The sequence below is a fragment of the Malaya genurostris genome, chromosome 2 (assembly GCF_030247185.1).
Source record: "Malaya genurostris strain Urasoe2022 chromosome 2, Malgen_1.1, whole genome shotgun sequence".
Lineage (NCBI taxonomy): Eukaryota > Metazoa > Arthropoda > Insecta > Diptera > Culicidae > Malaya > Malaya genurostris.
Genome location: NC_080571.1, coordinates 82,626,424 through 82,643,624, shown reverse-complemented (window position 1 = coordinate 82,643,624; position 17,201 = coordinate 82,626,424). Strand labels below are relative to the sequence as shown.

Sequence of the window (17,201 nt, the reverse complement as noted above, 5' to 3'; positions counted from 1 at the left end):
ATACATCCTGCGATGAATAATAATTATAATGATAAAAAAAACATGTCCAATCACAAAGCATTCTATGCACCTGAATAATGTTACCCTATTTAACTTGAATATCATACACAGTAGTAACAGGAGTGCAGGATTTTGCTACGCCAATTGATAGGCACCACTCGAACGTTGGGCTCCTGTTACTTCTATAAATAAAATTCATGTAAAAATACCGTTTTATTGGGTTTAATCTAAATCGTGCATGATCATTATCATCAGCATCAACCAGCTGGAACTAAAGCAAAGTCTTTTGTCGTATATTTTTTACTAATGTTGCGTTGCGTATTGCAATTGCACAGTGAAAACTACTAAATTAACATTATCAATGTGATTACGATTCAAACTGATTATTTCCAACATTCATCGTCTAGCATTAATTTCCCTTCAAATTGTGTTAATTTTATTGCGAGCTCAACAACAGGTTGCGAAATCAAACACGGTTTGGAACTAACAAGAACATCTGTTGAAACATCGTAAACCGTGCCGTAAAGAAACCGATTTTTCCCAACTCTAGTGATACGGACTGTTAAGGGAGCATTCCTGAAAGTTACAAATTGACAATTTTCCCCAATTTGAGCACCTTCATGTATATAAATTAACAAAAATCATTGATGTACATGCGCCTTCAAAATTCCTTTTTTCCTAGATACATAACTATCAATTTTCCACAATTTTCAAAGTCTCATTGACACGCGTTATCCTTGTTAGAAATTCCTGTATGATTGCTGTTGTCACTAGTTTTCACCCCCCTCATCGGGATCAACGAAATCGGGATCAACGTAAATCAATCGGCACTCATGTCTGATCTTGTTCATATTTGCTTCCACAATGCTCAAAGCTGATCGAATCGTCCAGTAATTTCATCTTACAGGAATCACTGATAATAGTAACTCAAAATCACTACCGATTTTGAGCGACGGAAGATCAGTATTGATTTTTAACAATGTGATTCAAAGATCACTTATCAACTGACCTTAAAAAGATTAGATCAGGAGTGATCTTTGATGGGAGAGATCACAAGCGATCATCTTCGATTACGTGATTACGATTTGATGATTTTTTGATCTTGATTTTTCCAGCCCTGATTCAAGAGTATCTTCGAAGTTAACAGTTTCACTGCCTGTAAAGTTCAAGAATTCTACGGCAGGATTTTTTACATATGGGTATCGTTTTCTAATCAGAAGCGAAAATTTGAAAAATGATGCGCTGAGACCGTACGACCGTGCGCATACGAGCTTTTCAGAGAGAGAGAGAGCAGCTAAAGTTCTTCGCTTGCGCTTGGTTGTCTTCTAAGAGAGAGAACAAATTTGTCTAAGCGCAATAAAAAAGTGAGCGGTATGCATAAGGTCTGCTGCTACTCTGTGTAATATACAGTTTCCACAATTTAGAAAATAATTTAAATTTTAGTTTTGTTGTCCAATTTTTTAATTCACGGTGTTTGGTTTTTTTTATTCACAATCGGAAATCTTGATTCACATTTTCGTGCCCAAAATGGGCTTATTTCCACCTCTGGTTCACCAGTTACTGTCCATTCAGATGACGATCGTTTTGGTTCAGGAGTGAAGTGATGAATCCATGTTCCATCAGTCGATATAACAAAACCGCTTACATTCGGGACAGAAGATACCAAGTACAGTATTGTGTAGTGAACAATAGAACGACCTCGAAATGAGTGAACCAAATGAACAAAAGCAACCGCCGACATGAAAGAATACAATTATTGTTGACTTCAGGCAGTGCAAAATTCGACCTTCGGTACGAGAACTTGAAGGTTTGCTTAAGGAGCAAATGCATCTTGACATTAAACGTATGCATTTACTTCAATGTAATAAGACGAATAATGTTGTCTACATCTAGTTTTATAAAGAGTTGGATGCAATTCAATTCACAAAAGACAATAACAATGTGCAATATGTGGAGCATGAAAATATCAAGTACAACATTCCAGTATATATGGAAGATAGTGCTATAGAAGCGCGTGTGCATGATCTTCCCTCAAGCGTCACCGATTCATATATTCGCAAAACTATGTCCCAATACGGAGAGATTCTCTCTATGGAAAAAGAAAAGTGGAAGAATTTTTTCCCCGGTATTCTAAATGGCGTACGTTTGTTACGCATGCGCTTGAAGAGGCCTATACATTCTTATGTGACTTTCGGTCAGGATACAAGAAGTTCGTGCAAATCACTTGTTACCTATGACAATCAGATGGCCACATGTCAATATTGCCAAAAAGCTGTTCACTACGGTAAGCCATGTGATAAACTGGACAAGGGGACAACCACACCAAAGGACAACGGTGCTTCCTTCCCACCAACCCTAAGCAACCCCAGTACACCTGTGACAGCCACCAACAACAATGAAGCATCCCCTTTAACGAAACCATCAGTATCCCCTATAGAACAATGTACACCAGCTGCATATAACTTACCTTCCAACCAACCAGCAACTGCGACCAATGTAAAGGGTGATTTTTTAAGAGCTTGAGAACTTTTTTAAACAATAAAACGCATAAAATTTGCAAAATCTCATCGGTTCTTTATTTTAAACGTTAGATTGGTACATGACATTTACTTTTTGAAGATAATTTCATTTAAATGTTGACCGCGGCTGCGTCTTAGGTGGTCCATTCGGAAAATCCGCTTTTTTATCGACAAATTTTGTTCAGCGATGAGGCTCATTTCTGGTTGAATGGCTACTTAAAAAAGCAAAATTGCCGCATTTGGAGTGAAGAGCAACCAGAAGCCGTTCAAGAACTGCCCATGCATCCCGAAAAATGCACTGTTTGGTGTGGTTTGTACGCTGGTGGAATCATTGGACCGTATTTTTTCAAAGATGCTGTTGGACGCAACGTTACAGTGAATGGCGATCGCTATCGTTCGATGCTAACAAACTTTTTGTTGCCAAAAATGGAAGAACTGAACTTGGTTGACATGTGGTTTCAACAAGATGGCGCTACATGCCACACAGCTCGCGATTCTATGGCCATTTTGAGGGAAAACTTCGGAGAACAATTCATCTCAAGAAATGGACCGGTAAGTTGGCCACCAAGATCATGCGATTTGACGCCTTTAGACTATTTTTTGTGGGGCTACGTCAAGTCTAAAGTCTACAGAAATAAGCCAGTAACTATTCCAGCTTTGGAAGATAACATTTCCGAAGAAATTCGGGCTATTCCGGCCGAAATGCTCGAAAAAGTTGCCCAAAATTGGACTTTCCGAATGGACCACCTAAGACGCAGCCGCGGTCAACATTTAAATGAAATTATCTTCAAAAAGTAAATGTCATGTACCAATCTAACGTTTAAAATAAAGAACCGATGAGATTTTGCAAATTTTATGCGTTTTATTGTTTAAAAAAGTTCTCAAGCTCTTAAAAAATCACCCTTTACAACATGGCGCATCTACAGCAACTCTCAACGAGCCCAAGACTACGATCAACAAGGACAACGAAAAGAAAACGGAAATCACACACAACACCGACGATGAAGCAATGAATGATTAGATAAGCCGCGGACGAAGTGACCCCCGATCCTCGTTGGATGGAAATGGAAACTCATCTCCCCCTAGAAAAAGGGTGACAACGAGATCCAATAGCAAAAAAAAAATTAAGTAACAAAAATGTAAGCCAATCGGCCACGTAAAGCTTTTACGCAAAAAGGCCAAAATAAAAATTTTATTATAAAACAAAAGAAAATCATGGCCAAAAATTAATCGTTTCTTCATGTGATTTATACGGAACAAGACGTCGTGGTGTGGATCTTCCACCAACAGCAACAACAATAGATTATCAGTGATCGCATTCAGCTTCTGAATACTGGATCTGGATTCGGGAACTGAATTTTCCATTGGATTCTGAAACAAACCCCTAAAACTGAATTTCAAAATCTAGATTCTCTTTCACCTAAATTCAGAACTTAATTTCCGGTATAGGACTTTGTTTCAGAATTCTGTTTCAGAATTTAGTTTCAGATTACAGAATCAATAATTTATGTTCGAAATTTGAATTCTGATTTAGGATTTCAACTTCAGAATTCTTGAACAAAATTCAGGATATTAATTTTAGATCTGGATTCACAATAATGTCACTCAAAATTCTCAAAGAAGGCAGAACCGATTTTCACCAACTTCATTTAAAGGAGCGAATGGCATTGAAGGAATATTGGTAGGTAGACTGCCATTAGAAGAAGATGATATGGCCGATCTACCTATTAAAATTTATAATTGTTTTCGTTAGAAGATGAACTGCAAGGCGGTCCTGTGTTTTGATTATTTACATTAGAAGAATTAAGAGATATTTGTCTACCTGCTACCAAAGCGTAACTGTCATTAGAAGAAGATGATGACGAGGTCGATCTACTTGTCAATAAATTGTTTTCGTTTGAAAACGAATTCAAAGGCGTACCTGGTTTTTGTTTTAAATTTGAAGAAATAAGTGCCTTGGTTTTTTGATTTTCAGATATGTTATGTAAAATTAAGGTCGTTGATTTGACTTGTTGTCTAAGCGAACGAGCGTTTAAAATTTTTTCCCTGACAGGACATTTCAAATAATTGGATTTATGATTTCCATCGCAATTTGAACATGAAAATTTATCAGTGGTTTCATTCATTGGACAAACGTCTTTCGAATGCGATTTACCACAATTCAAACACCGTATATCCATATGACAATTTTTGGTTCCATGACCGAAGCCTTGGCAACGACGACATTGCGTTAAGTTTGCAATACGATTATGCCGTTTATAATGTTCCCAATGAATTTTAACGTAGGAAATGAAACGTACTTTTTCTAAAGTTTTCAAATTGTTTACATCACTTCGATTGAAGTGTATTAGGTAAAGTTCATGGGAAATTCCAGAGCATGGTTTAGAAGTACCATTCGTTCTTTTTTTTTCATAAGTATTACTTGGGAATGGGCAAAACCAAGCAATTCTTCTAGTTCATTTTCAATTTCATCAGTACTTTGATCATTTGATAAGCCTTTCAAGACAGCCTTGAAGGGTCTGTCTGATTTTATATCATATGAATAAAATTTATGAAGTTTCTCGGACAAACATCGAATAAGACGTTCGTAATCTTCCAATCCATCAACCAAGACCCGACATTCTCCTCTTCGTCCGATTTGAAATGAGACTTTTACTTCCGGGAGAAAAGTAGAAAGCTCAGTACGGAATGCTTTGAAGTCGGAAATCATCATCGTCACTGGTGGCATAGATTGATGTTTCTTCCCAGAACGACAAGCGTCCATTTTGGGAATTTTGGAGAATTTTCTTCTATGTCGCTACAATCGGATTCAGGAAGAATCCCGTAAATATTGTTAGAAGGCATAGGATCAACGGAGGGGAAGTCCGTCCGTTGTCTTTTATTTTTGCATTCAGATTCTATAAGAATGTCGTGAATGTTGAATAACGGATTGTGATTTATTCCGTAGTGAATTATTTTTAGCCTTAGGCTTGTTGCCTTTCCGGTTTTGAAATGAATGAAATTTGAAATTAAATTAACTAGGCTAAATTAGTCTTCGATTAGACTCCTAGTTTAGAAAAGTCTCGATAAAGACTGATTTTGTGGTAGTCTTAATAAAGACTGATTAGTTGGACGAATAATGCTTTGAATGGCTAGCCTTAAAAGGCTGATTAATTTCTTAGTCTTGAAAAAGACTGATTATATTAGAATATCACTCTTTGTACAGCCTTGAGAAAGGCTGACTAATTGTTAGTCTTTAAAAAGACTGTTAGTGATTCAGGTAGCATTGAAAAAGACTGAAGCCTCAAATCAATGAAACTCTAGGTAGCCAGAAAAAATTTCCAGGAGCCAAGAGCTATACGCGTGCGGTGCGAATGACTGTTCAATACCGACTGAACCCCAGCTCTTTTCTCTAGTTTTTGTGAAGGAATGAAAAAAAAATCAAATATGTGCTTGAAGGTTGTATCTTCAAGACTGTGGAAACTAGAGATGGGAAACTTATCGATATTTATCGATAATATCGATAAAAGCTTGAAATCGACGATATCGATAATTTAGAGCGCTGACAAAAAATATCGATATTCGATATTGCTTCCATGGTTGCATTTGAAATCACAATTTCATGTTTTTATTTCGCTTGCGTAGTTTATACTGAATGAGAGATTACTCCGAAATAAGTAAACCTAACATTAACTCCCTACTGATCCTCTATAGGGTGTAAAGTACTTTAGGTTCTACTTAATTTCACAGAATAGTCATTGTTGAGAAACACAAAAGCAGTTTATTTCGCTATCGCTGATAAATCTTAGTTTATTTAGAAAAATGTATTGCTGCTATTTCTTTGTCGAGTTTCCGATCGACAATAGTAAAAAATGGGTTTGCGTTGTGCAGCAAGCAAAGTGCAACAAAAAAGCAACCAGCAATTTTAGTCGGAGTATAAGATAATGGTACAGTGAGTAATCCAAGAGCGTCTACAAGAAAAATCCTACGCATTTTCGTTTGTTAGCAGAGTTTGCAATCAAGCAGACTTTTTGCAGATTCATAGTCGAGGCAAAAGGTGGTCATATCGAGCAAAAGTGAATTGATTCTGAATTTTGTATTATTTTTACACATTCTGTAGTTTGAATTAAGTAAAAGTAATTTCCAAACTGAATTTATGGCCTTTTTAATTGGTTACACTTCGAGTGCCGGACCCTGTAGTAACGACAAGTGTTGAACTAACATCCCTTACCATTCCTTAGTCGATCTACATTCGGACCTGGCCGGCGTCGGTACTAATCAATGAATTCTGAGGATATGAAGTCTGATAATCTAGAAATCTTCTGTTCATTTTCAGCCAATCCCGATCAGTAACAGAGCTTATGATCAAGTAACCACGGTCTAACGTTTGTAAAACCAATTTCCCAGTTACTACCTGCAGTAACAAACTCAATAGCGAGTTTATAAATCCATTAAAATATTATCTTTCAGGGTCTATATTTATTCCGATTTCCTGGTAAAACTTTCGCGCAAGTCGATATACAATCCGTTGAATAATTTTAAAATGCTTTCTCCTTGGAACAAAAAAACAACAAACTTGTGCTTTGCTGCACCAGCTTACTATTTTCTTTTTCGACACAGGTCACAGTTTGTTGATCCTCAACACTGTGCCATCCGTTTCCGTCTCGGAGTCTGGCATCAGCAGTATTGCTACCAACCCAACTGAAAATCTGGTCCCCAGATTGCATCTTGAGAAATCTACAGATCTTTTCTACTCTCTAGCACGAAGAGCACACGGGTTTACACCTCAAGTAGTAGAATTGCATTCGTTGAACTAATTCGCAACCAAATCGTGAACAGACTCCGAAAGGACGAAGGACAATCTCTCGAAACAGCTGCAGGAGACTGCAGAAGTGAATAAATTTCATCCAACTGAAGAAAAAAAAAACTACCGTTCCTGGGTCAGAAGCCCGGTGGAAATGAAACACCTTTCTGGTAAATTTCCTCCCCCTCCAACCAGCACAGCACCATGCACTAGGATGTGCAAGGAAGCGTAACTGTCAACTGCCAAATGGAAGGAGCAATGTTTTATTGCTTGCAAAACTGCACTGTCCCACCATTAGCAGAGGTTTTCGTTGGTCTGTCGATTCCAGCTCGTAGATTAGTGTAGATTCTAGACAGGATAGAATGAATAAGAAAAAAAAACGAGCTGCGGTCCAGATAAATCGGGCTGCTTTATGTTGTCGCCTGTGGCAACTTCTTACGACAGTTCGATTGGTTCGAGAAGACTAAGTTGATTACTTTCACATGGCTGGTTGATTTGTTGGAATTGAGCAATTAAAATAAATGTTTTCTGTTCTAAGGGAAATCTTGTGTGCGGTGATAACTTTTCTATTGGCGATTATTTGACGATTGAAAAGAATCAATTTGTTTTGAGCTTGCGGGCGTCATTCGTCGAGTGAGCTTCGGATGTCGCAGGGGACAATCAAATAGACTGACAAGCCTTCCATTCGGTCGAAACAGGAAGCTGCACCCACTTCCAATTAATGGTCCATTACGGGGAGTTTCCCCGGAACAAAGCGAATCACGTTCGAACACGTGCTTGCAGCTAAACGATCAACAATCAACCGTACGGCACATCGTGTCACGCTTTCTTAGTCACGCTAATTTGTCCAGGCGACCCATCCAACTGCGACAATTTAACCATCTAATTCCTGTGTTCTTTTCTGCTGTTTTTGTGTTTTTTATTTCAGAGTCCCAAATTTGCTCCACCCATAGAGTTTGTCGATCAGGCCACGCTGAGCCCTCCCGAGGGCTACAAGGACGGCAGTGGGCTGTTGGACAATGCGCTCGGCGGCGCCCTCGGTGGGCATGTCTTCGGTGCACAACATATTCAGCAGCTTCAAGTTATCCAGCGGCTACAGCAGCAACGGGCGGCCATGTTGGCCGCTCGGGCTGCTGCTGGTCAGCAGGGACAACAACCGGGCAGCACTCAGACCTCCCAGGCTGGCAGTGGCGGTGGCGGCGGCAGCGGCGGCGGCTCTGCTGTTGTCGCTGGCACGGGCGGAACAGGACAAACTCAGCAGCAGCAGCAAACTGTTTGTACCGAATGTGCCGAATGTGCGGAGTGTGCCGCCAAGCAGTTGCATGATGAAGGTGAGTTTTTTAATTTTGTTTTTCTTTTTGCTATCAGAAAATAATGATATAATTTCTACCAACGATCCCACGACAAAAGGGCCTAACTGGAAATGAAAGCCTCTCTTTGTTTACTTTCTATTTTGATTATTACGGAGTCATGAAAATCAATCCAGTAAATTGTGAAAGAAAAAGTAAACAAATAGAAGCTGTCATTCGCAGTTTGGGCCCTTTTGTTGTGGGACTGTCGATATCAGCTGTTTTTTTTTCAAAGAAAAGCGAATCTAACATTGACAGCAAATGGAGAAAAACATCGATGAATGTTTCGACATTGGTTTCAAATCGTATTTAGAAATTATCGTATATTGTCAGCTCAATTTATTATTAGTCGATGAATTGTTAGTTTATCTTCAAAAGGTATGCACATTTTACCACTTTCCTTCTATAGTCACTGAATAAATCAACATAAAAAGAGTTTCGAGAGAGCCCTTTTTCGATTTGTTTACTTTTATGCTTCCTGTGTGAATTATAAAGATTCGCCCTTGCGCATTTTTCGTGAAATTGACTGGTTTTCGCGACTAAGACAAAAATAAATAGTTTCGCCTTTCCTTACTAGCAATTGAAGTATCGCCCTGTTTGTTGGCATGGAACTCGGAGAGCGAAACTTACGTAAACAAATGGACTGACAGTTTCGCCCTTTATAGTCCTTTGTATTACTAAGATCGAGATTTTTGCAGAATCCGAATTTTTAGGCAAAGTTGTAGGATTTTGAAGCCTCCATTCGTAGGAGAGAGAAACTCGATTTGTTTACTTAAGTAAGATTCGTCCTTCTTTGAAATACAGCTGATATGACTGTGACGACAGGGTTATCAGATATACAGATTTTTCAGTAGTCTACTGAATTTCAAGCACATTGATAAAATTTACTGAATTTCATACGGATTTTGCAAAAAATACTGATTTTATACAGATTTTCAAGACAGTTGGGGTCCCAGAAGTTATTTCTGCTATATCATATGATGATAGAGGAACGTGATCAATCGCTAGATTTACGTTTGAGCTGTTAAAGACTGTTCCAGAAAGTATGGACGCACTTTGATTCAAATATAATTTAGATATTCAAATTTTATTCGATTAATATTAGACTACAACAACAGAATATTATTCTCAACATTTGCTACTTAGCCATTGTAGACTAGCTGGCGCACCTTCTTGCGAACGTTCCTAATTAAATTCCGTACAGACTTCTTGGCGACAAGTTTTGACACTTTTTTCCAATCTTTTTCGAACTGTTGAATGGTTTCGGCTGCCGAGACATGTTTCCTAAGATTTGCCTTCGTTAATGCCCAAAATTCCTCAATTGGTCGAAGTTGTGGGCAATTTGGTGGACGTCTTTTCGTCTTTTGGGACGAAAGTGATGTTTTTGGTAGTATACAATTTTACCGTTGATTTCGAATAGTGGCAAGAAGCAAGATCTGGCCAGAAGACAACAGGATCCTTGTGGCTTCGAATCATGGGTAGAAGTCGTTTCTGTAAACATTCCTTGATGTATATTTCGCTGTTTATTGAAGCAGTAGTGATGAAGGGTTTCGAAATCTTACCGCAGCTACAAATTGCTTGCCAGATTTTTCGACTTCAATCGATGTCTCGGAGTGGTTTAACACTTGCCCTTCTCGCACCGTATAATATTGTGGTCCCGGCAAGGATTTGTAATCGAGCAAGAATCGTATTGTACAGCTTTCGAACCCTCGGCCTTATCGATACTTCTTGTTTCGGACTACATTTTGGTTGTTTCTGCTTCTTATAGGTTCGAAGATTCAAACGTTCTTTAGCACGAAAAACATTTGACTTCGAAGTGCCCACTTTTTTGGCCACATCTCGAACTGAAACCTCCTTCTTTTGCTCGAACGCCTTCTGTATACGTTTATCCAACTGAGGGTTAGCAGTATCTTTTTTTCGACCCGTTTTCGGTTTATCCTCACCGAACTTCCTGATTGCATTTCGCACGGCTTTTTCACTTACTCCTTCCATTTTTGCTATCTTTCTCAGTGACAGTCCGCGTTCTATGCACCATTTGTACACAATTTCTCGACGTTGTTCTGCTGAAAGTCCACGTATTTCGAAACAAACTAATGAAAACGAATAAAGAACTGCACAAGTGGCTAGAGAAGAGTGTAAACAACAAGACGCAGCCATAAAAATTAACAGATTCTGAACCATTGCGAAATGGGAGCGGTTTTTGTTGCGTCCATACTTTCTGGACAGTCTTTAATAGAATATTGTCACTAATAGTGCTGTTGTTGCACCTAATTCTACTATGTCACGTCATTGCACTCTCAAAAAAATTATTTTTAAAAAAATTATATTTTAAAATATATTTACTTTCAGTGTTGCGCTAGTGTTATTCATCAAATTCGTTCCTTACTTATCCATATTGTAAAGGAATATCAGTAAACCGGAAGCCTCCATCTGGGATTTCTTTCCGTTTCAAAAATATCCATATTGTAATAGTTTCCATGGAATACAAATGAACCGGAAATCGTTTTCATTGTATGCAAAACATCTTCAAAAATGATAATCCGAAATGAAATTGTCAGCATTAAAATTCTATACGTTGGCATTTTCGCAGCCGTTAGAACCACTCTTTTGAACTTTTGATCTATTATGTTCATCGTTCACTCCGTTCGCATTGCGGTCAAATCATTTAAATCCTAGCAATTTCTCAGTTTCACATTTCACCACATAGAATCAAGCAATTTGCAGATGCAAAACGTTAGCGCTGTAAGGAAGGGCACACAAGCAAGTGGCAGATTAACTTTGTGCGTCGTTCGCCAAACGAGAGCGAAAACGATTTTTTCGGAATTTTGCTCATGGAAACAGTTGTCAGCTATGATGAAAGTTGGAGAAATGGTTACCTTCGGTTCCTTTCCGAATCCAAAGCATTTTACATAGCTCTAATGAGATTTTGCTTGAAATGGATAATTTATTAGAAGAGTAGTGTACGAAAATAAATGTTCATCTGCCCAATGTCAACAGTAGTTCTACGTCAATCTCGCGGTAATTTTTCTAACATTACCTACTAGAGTTTTGTTGATTTAGCGTTTACTACTTAATACACTTAATTTGGCAAAATGACTACTCCACTTTCCACTAGGGTTACCACCTGGAATGCAGTAATTTTGCAGAAAAAACATTCTGCTATTGAAGAGAGTTGCTTTATTAAACTTTTCTTGTTATGCGATAAATATCATAAAATCGTTGTGGTGTAATATTTGATGCTAGAAACGAACTTGAGCATTCAATTTATGATGCAAATATGAATTTTGCGCTTTTTAGTTGGGGGTGTACGTCATTTACTAGGTTTCCAATTACTGGAAGATCTGTGGGAGGTGCGCATGATTTTGTCTGAGTGGGCTAATTATGGTCTGATAGTTAGTGGAGACATTTCCCAACTAATCAAAAGTGACTGATTTGGTTGAAACAGTTTACAGGTTAACAGGTTCAGTAACAGCATCCTGAGTAACCTATTTTTTAAGTAATGATCTACATTTGTATATTGTTTAGCTTCTATGCAGCGATTATGTTCAAGCTGTACTTTCAAATTCCTAAAAGTTCCGCGTGTACTTTTAAGCAGCACGAAAGTGGACGTTTTTAACTAATTGTGGAACTTCTGGTTGCTGGGCTTAGCTCTCGAATTATGAGTTCTGATTTCTCGTCAGATCGGTAGTTGTAACATTGACCGAATATTCCAATCCATTCCAGAAGGAAAATATGTGTAATATGATGTGAGCCAAGTATGTTGTAGTTCATTTCAACAAAATAACTCAAAACTGAATCAAATTTATTTCAATAGGTTTCTAAAAACCAAAATAATTCATTCGATTAGAATTGAATACATACATTTTTAGATAATTTGTTAGCAAATTTTAGTCTTCTCATAGAGAAAGGCTATGCAATCGCTGTTAAAATCCACTTTTTAACCGAGGCCCGAAAGGCCGAATGTCATATATCATTCGACTCAGCTCGACAAACTGAGCAAACACCTGTGTATGTCTGTCTGTGTGTATGTATGTTACTAAAATATGCACTCACTTTTCCCGGAGATGTCTGAACCGATTTTCACAAACTTAGATTCAAATGAAAAGTCTCATGATCCCATGCTTCTGAAATTCTTCTGGAACTCCGACGATGAGTGTCAATGTTTTCAACCCACCATGTAGATTGATAATATGTACAACACCGGTTACGTGCAACGTGGTAAAAGAAAACATAACACGAACGATGCGTGCTTTTTTCTCTTACATACACACTTCAAAGAAAACGAAACGGTTACGGATGTCTGCTACTAATGTGTAATATTGGTAAAAAACGGTGCTGCGGTTGATAAAAATTTTAGCTATTTTTTGATAAGTGCGACCGAAAGAATAAAAGAATGTCAATGAATTGAAATTTAATTGAAAAAATAAAAATTCCAAACTTCGCGATGTAAGTTCAATTTTTACATCCGGTAGTGCAGTAATACCGTGTCGGTGGTGTAGTGATGTTAATTATAACAATAAACATAATAATTCTACTACATGTTTTATGCTGCTTATTCATGCTGTTTAGCTTAACTTACATATGCAGAAGTAACAGAAACGCAGGTTCGCTTCGTTTGTTAGATTTCGCTTAATTGGTTTAATCGAAATAGAGCATGAGATAGTAAGTCTAGGTTTAACTAGGTTCAAAGCTGTACCAATTTGTAGGTCATATTTGTTGCTGGCAAACGAACCAACTTCGGCTATTCCGGTCATCTGAATTCGGTTTCGTAAGTATTGGAAATAGTGATCAAAACTGCAAAAAGGTTCTCACTCACTTTTCTTCAAGATGGCCAAATCGATTTTCACAAACTTATAGGTTCAAAGGTTTTACAGTTTCATATGGAATTCCTACATTTTTGCGGATACTACTTCCAGTTCCGGAACTACAACGTAAACAGGATTTGTAGATTTTGTTAGATTAGGTCCAAACAAACTTTCCTATTCCAATTCAATGAATAGTTGTTTTTTCGTATTCCACAGTAATATTTATGATATTATGAGTAATATGAGAAAGTCATCATTACACCACTAGGTGGATTAAAACAGGTTTTTTAAATGAATCATCATACAATCTTTACTAAATACAAAAGCATTCTTGTATATGCACTGTAAATCATCGTCTCCTTTTTAGAAGCGACTAGCTGTAGTGAGCAGTAAATTGCTAAGTAACTTACAAAATGCAGTCGCCATGTAACCACATTTCCATCTTATACAATTTCAATATTGAAATCCCGCTGTGGTTGACATATTTGACACTCGAGACCCAACTACAAAAGTAATAACAAATTCAACCAGTTTCTATGTTTCATCATATATCTTTATAGGGCGAACGATAGGAGCAAAAATATATCAAATATTGCGTGTAGTTTGCGGATACTTGCTTGTAATATAAAGAGATACTGGTAAGATTAAACATACAACTATGAGATATATAAATAAAATACGTCCTGTTTAATCACGTGTTTTCTGAGAATAGAACTATTCCAACGAGTGGAGAAGATTTGCATGCTCGAGTCCTGCCCCTGAAAAACATTTTTAATGCAATCTCATCTTACCATCTTGCGGATTCCAATCTATCTTTCGTTGGATATTGATTTTTAGTTAAGCTTAGCGAATTAAATCATATTGTCGAGTAGCACAGGGAGAACAGCAGAAGAACTTACGGTTTTATTACAGAGCGACGATTGGCACATTGTCGCAAAGCTGATTTACCGGTAGCGACACCTGCCAATGAAAAATGGAACTAAGAAAAGGAGGATTCGTTCGGATATTTTCATATCGGCAGTAGTGATTTGCAACATTTTTATCGTTAATTCAATAGTACAAATAGATATCAGCAATAAAAGTTCTTTCGGAGTAGAAGAAAATCGATTGCAAAGTGATTACTATTACTTTTTTTAGTGTAAACTACGATTAAACGTGGAAAATCTTCAGAAATGTGTGAAATTGGGTAAGGTTAGGTTATTTCCTATCAACATTTTTTTAAACTGAAACCAGTGTAATGTTGATTTCTCGAGTACTAGAATGTATAGCGATCGAGTACTGTTTATTTTGGATACTTTATTTGTTATTTCCAGGGATTTGAAAAATGATATCAAACCAAGTTTAATGCTCTATTCTGAATAAACGGTAGATTTCGCCAAATGAACTAAGATCAACATTACCACCTCAGAGTAAAAACTTTTTCTTCAACTTCTACTATGATTTTTCAAATGAATTTGCCCGTTTTCATAAGAAATCGTTGAAAGGGTGGAGTAATTAGAAATGTTCCTACCGATTTGACAGCTCTTGCTGAAAGAATCATCTCAAACCAAACAGCGCCTCTACATTTCAGTTTTGCGACAATATGCCAATAGTGGACGATGGCTGCAGTTTTATGCACTTCTACGTGGGACTGACGGACTTCGGAGATTCGACGATGATCCGGTGCAGTAATTCCCGACAAGCTTAATTTATTGACTTCACTCTCACCTTTTGCATTAAAACTACTATATTATGTTTAACTTAGCTAACTTTTACATCTATAATTAATTTAACAAAATTTGATGTGATGGGTTAAATTCGCGCACTCTGCCTTACATACTGTTCTATACACTTCCCTCGCTGGGTTGACGTCTTCCTTGATCAGCTGACGAATAAGCAGAGATGCAAGGTAAAAATTTCAAATATCTGCAGACAGGGTTTCAAAAGTCTGTAGATGTGAAAAAAAAAATCTGCAGTCAGCAAGCATGCCTTGCTGGCAGCAATTTCTCTATTAAGTATGACACGCGAAACTGACTTGTCGAGCAAAAAAAAAAGTCTACGAAAAACTCGAATTCCAAAAGTCTGCAGAACAAAAAATGTCTGCATCACTATACCCGAAATCTGCAGATCTGGCATCTCTGCGAATAAGAAAATTTTATATGGTCGGCGCAGCGTTGCCAGGTTGCCGCGTTTGTCTGGAAAATGCCAGATTTTCCTCGTTTCGCCAGACACTCAAACTAACCAGATCTTTTGCCAGATTTTCCAAATTTTCCCAGACTTTTCATTTTCTCCTAGATTTAGTCAGATCTTTCTAGATCTTTACGGTTTTGGCCTCTATACGATAGGTGGGGAGACCATTTTTTTTGCTCACTGAAAATGAAGCCCGGCAAAAATTTCCCCACCCACACAAATCCAGATATATTTTTGAGTTTTGACAGGTTTTTGAAAAAATAACCTGGCAACTCTGGGTCGGCGACCCTTTTTATAATGGTGTGTCCGGAAACACAGGTTGTCCATCATGGCTGTCCTATCTTATGTTTCGGTGAGACGATTGGCACATTGTCGCAAAGCTGATTTACCGGTAGCGACACGTGCCAATGAAAAATGGAAGTAAGAAAAGGAGGATTCTTTCGGAAATTTTCATATCGGCAATAGTAATTTGCAACATTTTTATCGTTTATTCAATAGTACAAATATATATCAGCAATAAAAGTACATTCGGAGTAGAAGAAAATCGATTTCAAAGTGATTACTTTTTTTAGTGTAAACTTCGATTAAACATGGAAAATCTTCAAAAATGTGTGAAATTGGGTAAGGTTAGGTTTTTTCGGAAAAACATTTTTTTTAAACAGAAACCAGTGTAATGTTGATTTCTCGAGTACTAGAATGTATAGCGATCGAGTACTATTTATTTTGTATATTTTATTTGTTATTTCCAGGCATTTGAAAAATGGTATCAAACCAAGTTTAATGCTCTATTCTGAATAAACGGTAGATTTCGCCCAATGAACTAAGATCAACATTACCACCTCAGAGTAAAAACTTTTTCTTCAACTTCTACTATGATTTTTCAAATGAATTTGCCCGTTTTCAAAAGAAATCGTTGAAAAGGTGGAGTAATTAGAAATTTTCCTACCGATTTGACAGCTCTTGCTGAAAGAATCATCTCTAAACAAGCAGCGCCTCTACATTTCAGTTTTGCGACAATATGCCAATCGAGATGGCGAGTGAGATATTGAGATTTTCTCTCTGCGACGACAATCAGATGGCGCGCTGATGTAACATTTTCTGCATGCACGAACACATATGAATCTGAAGGGGTCATCAGTGGCACTGCGGCCTGGGAGTGTCTTCTACCTCCCATTTCAGTATAAAATAAGCAATTTATTGGCTGTTTTGAAATTTTCTATTTCAGTTTCCATATCAAATGTTATGATTCAATGAAAGTTAGATTGACTAAAACAAACACACTTTCGCCACATCTACCATCTCTACCTCATCGCTCTTGTATTGCAAAAGACTGATCCTTTTTCTAAATTACAAAAGTAATCCAAAAGACTTTAATTCATGCTCAGCAAAGCACAACAACAGAATCATTTTGAGCAGTGTAGTAGTTAATTGTTCCAGATAAATGTTTAGCACCAATAAACCGAGTTTGTAATTGTTATATACCACGTCTAATTTCCCTTTAGAAACTTCTCTTACTCTCTGCTATGGCTACTAAAATTTTCATAACTCCTTTCCAGCGACTAATCTTTCTATAATT

General features: G+C 37.5%; 1 protein-coding gene across 5 annotated transcripts in view; it reads left to right on the top strand.

Annotated features, from left to right (window-relative positions):
• The window catches only part of LOC131428323 (uncharacterized), a 374,248-nt gene that overhangs the window by 200,878 nt on the left and 156,169 nt on the right, over positions 1 to 17,201 (top strand). For all 5 annotated transcript variants that reach the window (XM_058592213.1, XM_058592214.1, XM_058592212.1 and 2 more), the window contains exon 3: positions 8,231 to 8,633. In XM_058592213.1, the coding sequence (XP_058448196.1) occupies positions 8,231 to 8,633 (403 nt within the window). The remainder of the gene's footprint in view (positions 1 to 8,230; positions 8,634 to 17,201) is intronic.